Raw genomic sequence first — 8050 nt, 5'->3', positions numbered from 1 at the left:
CATACGTTCAATCTCTGATTTGTATTATTGAATCCATAGTTAAGATAGATATTATGTTTTAATATTTATGTTTTTGCTATTCCAGCCGAATATGGTATTGATTTTAATAGTATCATAGTTGTACAAAATAGATACTTTTGATCAGGCGTTTAAGCGCAGTATGATCATATAAGAAAAGCAATATAAAATATGTTAGCTACAGTTTCGCAATTTGCTCAAAATATGCATTACCTCTCACCAACGTCAAATGAATTGACATGTCCTTTATTCCAAATAAATAATTCTTTATGTAATTCGGAATAGCCGATGGATCAAAGTGTTTGATGGCATAATTTGACGAGGCATTTATCACTATGTCAGACCAAAACCCATCATTTGTCCACTTTACCGGAGAAGACGGAATTCTTTTTTCAACAAAAACAGCCGGTTTATTAGAGCCTCTCAAAGTCAAAACTTGTTTTAATATTTCTGGAGCCTGCTTTGATGTAGCTGGAACATATTTTAAAAAGTTGATGGATATATTATGAATATATATCTTTTGCAAACTGGTTACATTACTTTGATACAGCAAAAGCGCAACATACTGTTAAAAATCCTAGATCTTATGTCTTTCTTAGCAAAACAGATCAGATGCTGGCAATGTGGTTATTAAGTCGACTTGTTTAAATTAATATGATATATATTAATTAAACACACTTTCTGGCTTAGCATGTACTAATATAGTTTATCTGTAATACCATTTAAACATAATATTTCCATTCATTTATATAAGAATATATATTTTGTTATTGTTAAGAACATAGATATCAGTCTTTATTATATTTATTTTTAAAGTACTAGACTAAATGTCTGATACGAAACGTATTTGGTAAGTTTACTTTGAGAAATTGACAGAGAACTTGTTAAAATGCTATGCATTAAGACAATGTAACATTTGCTCATTGTGTTTGGCCTGTATCCTGTATTGAATCAAATAACTTCAATTGTTGTTCTAAGTTCAAATAATATTACACATATACCTTCTGCACAATCTGAACCAGTGAAGCCTTCAGTGCAATTGCAATTGTCTAAATGCATATAACCTGTACATTTCCCCGGAAAGCATCGAGCACCTGGCACCCAAGAACACGCTTCTGTTAAATGAAAATTGCTTTTGCATTTAATTATAACATTTGTCACCCTGTTTTATGTTAAGAGATTATGTTTTGACGTTAGAGATGAAATAAATCTTTTATTTCATTGACAACATCTTCAATATGTCTTTTTCATATGTTCACGCCCCTTGTACCGTCTTCAACAGAACATGAGTATTTTGATGCCAAAGTAAAAGATTACGTGTGCTCTAAACGAGTAATGAATGGGTACCCTAAATAAAATGTTATTTTAAAAAGGGTAAGAGGTCTAAAATACAATAAAATGGCATCTATTATGGACCTTTACGCTAGCCTTTACCTTTTATTTATCAGACATTCATGATTACTGGATAAATTTCAAATTGTGGTTTCATGTTCTGTTAAAACATAGCCTTTTTTAAATCAACAGAATAAATTGGCGATGAAAAGCGAATTATTAAAATTATTATGAAATATGATTCACGAATGAGAATAATACTACAGCAACTGTGACATTGTTGTCGCAGCGGAAACATCAATTTACAAAATGCAAAATTATTTTTAAGTGCAAACTGTCTTCTTTACATGCCAAAATCTATTATCGAAATCCTTTAAAAGGACTCCATGTCGGGTTTTTGACAATACGGGACAGGAAATCATTTTTGGACATTTCCCCTGGTTTTAACGTTACTGGAATTTTAGTCGCCGTAAATTCATAAGTCAAATAAATAATAATGGTTGTTACTTAAAACATATGCTACAAGTGTAAGTAAAAGCAATTTTACTTCGACAGCGCGTATTATCTGGCTTTGATGTGTAAATATTAAACCCAGGTTTTTCTGGGACGTACTCTCCCTCGCAATATTTGCATATCACATGTGTTGGTGAATTACACGATTGATGTTTGCAATGGTCTGGTTTTCGACACTCTGAAATATTATTTATAATTGTTAAAAAGATAAATTTTAACCTCAAAGAAAGACGTTAAAAATAACTGACGTTTTTCAGTTTATTCTTTATAGTGTCTAGAAATATGATTTTCATTTACTGAATTAACTTCCGTAAAATTAATAAAAATTCTAAAAACTGAGAAATATGATACTAAAAGACACAAATAAAACAAAAATAAGATGTTTAAACGAAATTATAGAACAACATGCATATTCAAATTCCTGTGAAAATTAAGAAGATAAATATAATATATTATTTCGAAGTAAATGTGAAGTTTTATAATTTCAAATAATATTGAACATTGCTTCAATTAACAGACTTTAAGATATGATCACAATGAAGAAGTTTTAAATAATATATATATTTTTTGTCGTTAAATAAACATATTCTATCTATGCTAGATGTATTCGTTTGAATAAGATACACTCTTTTATTGTAAGTTAATTAATTCTCAGAACTACTCAAGTTTTGTAACAGAGATTATCCAAAAATAAAACAAAAAAAAGTAAAGATTGAAATAACTGTTGTAAGTTTAACTATCACATTCTACCTTTGCAATAGCCACCATGTTCCGTTACAGGATAGTACCCATCATTGCAAAATTTGCACACAGAAGGCGCAGTACAAATTCCACCGCTGTCCCTTTCAATATAGCCTGACCTGTGTTCAACATGCCCAATATTGCGGACGTTGCATGGTGAACCAAAATGTCCGTAGCGGCATAAGGCTTAAAGAAACGAAAGTGGAATGAGATAAAGTAAGAATATATATAAAACTTTTTAATATGCTTTTAAAGAAGATAACATTGTTATGTAAAAAAGATATTGAAATAATGCGATTTGTAATATCAAGTAATAACCATATAGTTTCATTAAAATGAAGAACCTGATAGAATTTATTTATTCATGTTCCAGAAATATCTTCTGCATTTTGTCTTATAACAAAAACAACTCATTATCGCATAGTATGAATAGTAGTTACTTTTTGTAATGCATGTTATTTGCTTAATCATTATAGGTATATCATTTAATTATTATACAAGAAAATGCTTGTGGCCAGTCATTTAAGATAAATGAAATTGAACATTTTTCCTTTTAATCTTAGAAATTTTGTCAACGTTAAGATATGAAATAAAAAATAAATGAGAAAACATCCTCTGTATCAGATCATTCATTATTTTATATATCAAGAAAATAATTATACATGACGTTTTTGTTTGTTGCGTTGAATTTAGATGCATGACATAAAGTATACTCATTATGTTTTTTTACTTGTAATTCTTCTACTTTGTTTTTCAACGTTTACCAAGAGCTGGCTATTTGCATGATCTAACCAATATAATATAACTAATATATATTAGTAATACCAATATAACTGGTAGTTCATGTAGTTCATAAACTGAAATAGTTCATTGACAGTATCAATGAATGTTTTATCAAATTCCGCCTGATTAAAAGACAAGCTATAAAGAATTTCGATAATTTTCCTTTGTGTTTACCTGACTTGTTATCTCTTGAATAATATTTGTGTAAATATTGAACATATGAACATTTTAACATTATTTCAAGAAACTAAGGGTTTCAATGCTTTAAAATATATATAACTTTAAAATATGTTTTAATTTTGCAAATTCAGGTGCATACATTTGTAATCTTAAACTAAAGAGTTACACTGCCCTCCGAATTGACTTGGCCGATGCTAATCTAAACATTCAGATAGAAATCAAACACAATTGTATCGGGTCTTCATCAGACATATACTTTAACCTCTTTTTCAGAAAAGCATTAAACCTTTTAACTTTGGCATATACTTTTAACAGTATGTCTCAGAACAGAAGTCGCTTAAAAGCTATAACAATAATAACGAATTACATTTGATTACAAGAAAAGATACACATACGTCTTTTGCAGCCGTAGGGAAGTTTATTGACTGGATTCTTGGGTCCAATATCATCTCCATAATATCCATCACAACAACGATCGTGTTCTGTGTTTCTTAATTCAGAATAAATGAACATTTTAAAACGTTCGTTGATGTGCTAGAACAATAAGGTAAATGAAACAGAAACGAAACTACGAGGATTGATCAAAAAGTTCATGGCCCGATGTACTTGCGTAGTCAGAGAACCCATCTAATGGTCTTACTTTTCAATATAATCGCCCTTTACATCAATGCACGTTGCCCACCTGTGCTCCAACTTGTTTAATCCTTCAAAATAGAACTCTCTATTTTGGTCCTCAAAGAACTTATTGACCACCTAAATGACACCTTCATTGCTTCCAAAACGTCTACCACGAAGCTTGGTTTTCAGTTTCGGAAACAGGTAGAAGTCAGAGGGGGGCAAGTACGAATAATATGGGATATGGGGAAGAATTTCAAAACCAAAGTCATTTGCAACAGCCATCGCAACTTGAGATGTGTGAGCTTGCGCATTGTCGTGCAGGAACAGAACGCATTGAGTCAGTTTGACCCCCCTTTTACTCGCAATTTCATGACACAAACGTCTCAATTCGTCTGCATAGTACGTACCGTATATGGTACGACCTTGCTCAAGATCAATCATGATTATCCCCTGACTATCCCATAATATTGAAGCCACCATCTTCCCTGCTGATGGTACCCTTTTGAATTTCTTCGGAGGGGGTGAGCCAGGGTGCTTCAACTGCATGCTCTGTTTTTTGGATACTGGATTGAAGTGATGAACCCATGTACCATCCTGAGTTACGATCCGGTAGATAAAATCAGGTTCATCCTCGTAGCGAGACAAAAGATATATTGAAATTTTAACCTGGTCCGTTTCTGGTCGTCAGTCAACTGTCTGGGGACCCATCTGGCGGAATCCTTTGACATGCCATATACATCAGTCAGAATTGCATGAACTGAACCAAAGCTTTTACCCACTTCCCTAGCAATGCTTCGCAGGTCTCGCCTTCTGTCGCAGATGACCAGATCGTGCACAGCTTCGGCAGTTTCATCTTTGGTGGCCAGGCCGCTCACCATCTCCAATCTCCATGTCCCTCTTAAATTCTGCAGCCCATTTTTTTGACATTGCTATAGGAAGGGGACTCCTTCCCAAATGTATCCATGAAGTTTTCATGGATTTCCTTGGGGACATCCTTTTCTTACAGACGTACTTAATGACAGCTCTGATTTCAACTTTCTCCTTTTGGTCTAAATGACACACCCCTCTACTAATCAAAGTGTGTTTTATGATACTTACTCTGTGTAAAACCGCGTGTTACTCGGTCAGTAATCTTCAATCAGATATCGGTATCGACGTATCGTGTGTGACTGTCAGTGTAGTGGCTAGAAGTATATCGGGCCGAGAACTTTTTGATCATACCTCGTACATGTATAAATACAATCATGACTATTATACAATTTGTACAAATTTATGAATAAAACGCTGTCAAAATTACATAGTCTAGCCCGGTTATGAAGCATTTTGTTATAAACTGTAATACATTCAAACCATACTCACACTTTTCTGCAACTACCCCATCCAAACAAACCACCGCATGTTTTCCTTGTAGTGTTATACTTTGCAATGCATGGCTCGATATCATACGAATAACTAAAATAAAACAGTTCTTTCTCATATTCTTTAATTGCTTAATAGTCATTTGTTAACCATCGAAATATCTAATATGGTGGCACTGCGATGAATGTAATAGGAAAACATGATAAAACAAATATATGTTTGTGCCAACGTAAACGTGATTTGCCGTAAATTGTTATGCTTTTTGTAAGGTGATACTCGTATATCGGTAAAAGTGTACATAGCGAGTTTTCATCAAAGTCTTATGATATGATTACTATACGAGTACTTCCTCTGATATACATATTTTATTATTTTCCCATTCTACTTAATGCCAATTTTTCAGTGTATCAACTTCCAGTTTACTGATAATGATTGTAAATCATTATATTTTGTGACAAAACCATATGCTTAGGTAGCCTGCTATGCTATGCTCGACGTAATCATTCGACTATATAATTCATACATTTATACGTTTTCGTTAGATACAATTTGTTTAATATAAACACTTTTTAGTTTCGAAACGTCGTCTTCATCAGAAATTGACGTTTATAAAGTAACGAATGGCGTAACGTCCGTTGTGCTTTATCTTTCTCGAAAGAACATAAGACCTTTTCAAATCATTAACAAACTTTAAAGCAAGTAAACGTTCAGCGTATAAAGAACATATTGATAATCGTATTAATTCAGCGTCACGAGATTTTGTAAGATATTGTTATTCAATTGTCCTGTTTTTAAGTACATTATGATAATCATTTGTTTTCCTAATGTTTTCCTTTTTTGGTAAAAAATATTGAATGTCTAAGACTAATGTGGAAAAAAGGATCAGTACGAAAGGTAGTTTGTTAATGTTCAATTCTTGACAAATATCAGTCTGAATGTTTAGAGTCTTTTTCTCGTCATTCTTTGATACAATTGTATTTTATTAAAAATATCATACTATTGCTTTATAACAAGTTTTAAATTGTTTTTAAGTCATAAAGTTATTATTACTAAAAAATATATTTTACCTGAAACTAAATAGAATGGTTGAAAAGAAGAATCTTAGCACAGTAGGTCCCATATTTGATAAAGAGTTGTATGAAAAGAGCACCCAAGTTTCAAGTGTAGCGATTACATTTTATTGTCAATGTATCGTTACGCTGTTGATACCTATCAGCTGTATAAATAATAAAATTGATTTGATAATAACATCTGACCTATACACCGTAGGGAACGTGTTACAGTATCGCGTTTTTCGGTTACAGTATAGAATTTTCAAGATGGAGGATTATTTATGGGAAGAGAGGTAGGTGATTTTTATTCAGGTCCATACTACTAGTAGTGTAGTTTCTAAAAGATGTTTATGTGCTTTGCTTGTAAGGAACAAAATCCGGTATCTAGTCATATATTTCTTCCGACCCTGCACCGCAGATTTATCTCGATATGGTCTCCTAAATGTGCAGATTTGACGGTTTAAAAATTTGAATCGAGAGACCAACGCATTTTGATCCCATTCCGACATTTTTTAAGCATGCCTAGATGAAGTAAATCTACAAAACGTTAGTCCTTTATGTTTAAAAATGTTTATAAAAGTAAATGACCAGTTGAACCTATTTTCCTGTTGGTAAACTGCGCTTGAAAAAATAAACAATGTTACAGTTTAGAGCGAGGTTAATTTTGAATGGTTACAGCATAGACCTAGCGACTTTGATCCAATTTTGTTACAGTTTATACCCAGATTTCGGTTACAGTTTAGATACTTGCCAAATTTCAAACAAAGTTCGTGTATCCATTATTTTTATGAAATAACTCATACCTTTCTATTTAAAACATTCTTGAAAGGTTGTATTACTTTTTTTCAGCAGAAAAGTTATAGTTTGCTATTTTTCTTACTTTAAGTTTCAGATTGAGACTTTTTGCAGAATAAGTAATGTCCTAAGTAAGGACTGTTTTCACGACAACAACAGTAACTTTTATCGAATTGTAATGAGAGAAGAAAGATTATTGCTTGATTTCATTACACATTATAATAATGCCTATTAGTAATACAATAGAGAAAAAAGAATCCTTAACAGAAGTCCAACATGGAAAACATGAAAATGTTGCAGGCTCAGTTTGACTTAACCTGTTCATGGACGGTAGTGGTAACTGCAAGCTACCGTTCACGCCTCCTAGCACCGGCTTCAGCAGAATTCACATTAAACATGAACTGGTACACTTCAGAGTGTTTAACATCTGTGGATGTGTTCATATGGCGGTTATCATGGAACTATCAATGTGACACGTTATTGCTATTCTATGAAAAGCGGCATATTACCCCCCAGGTTAAAAATTGCGTGTGCCATAAACGAGAATTCAATGAGTGAAACTAAATAAAATGAAATTTTGAGAGGGGGTCGGAGGTTATGAAGCCTGCATACCATAGATAAGCTGTCAAAAGACACAATTAACAATCAGGCAATTCCCT

General features: G+C 32.6%; 1 protein-coding gene across 1 annotated transcript in view; it reads right to left on the bottom strand.

Moving 5' to 3' along the window:
- LOC132734494 (uncharacterized) overlaps nt 1–6746 on the bottom strand; it is a 15270-nt gene extending 8524 nt beyond the window's left edge. The window contains exons 1-7 of the mRNA XM_060721237.1: nt 6612–6746; nt 5545–5637; nt 3963–4057; nt 2614–2790; nt 1898–2041; nt 1020–1133; nt 232–489 (exon numbers count right to left, since the gene is read on the bottom strand). Coding sequence (XP_060577220.1) covers nt 232–489; nt 1020–1133; nt 1898–2041; nt 2614–2790; nt 3963–4057; nt 5545–5637; nt 6612–6664 — 934 coding nt within the window. The 5' untranslated portion in view covers nt 6665–6746. The remainder of the gene's footprint in view (nt 1–231; nt 490–1019; nt 1134–1897; nt 2042–2613; nt 2791–3962; nt 4058–5544; nt 5638–6611) is intronic.
- Between the last annotated feature and the right edge of the window lie 1304 nt (nt 6747–8050).

The sequence above is a fragment of the Ruditapes philippinarum genome, unplaced genomic scaffold (genome assembly GCF_026571515.1).
Source record: "Ruditapes philippinarum isolate M1 unplaced genomic scaffold, ASM2657151v2 ctg3440_1_1_1_1, whole genome shotgun sequence".
Lineage (NCBI taxonomy): Eukaryota > Metazoa > Mollusca > Bivalvia > Venerida > Veneridae > Ruditapes > Ruditapes philippinarum.
The sequence above is the reverse complement of the archived record's forward strand: the minus strand, read 5'-3'. Positions and strand labels throughout refer to the sequence as shown.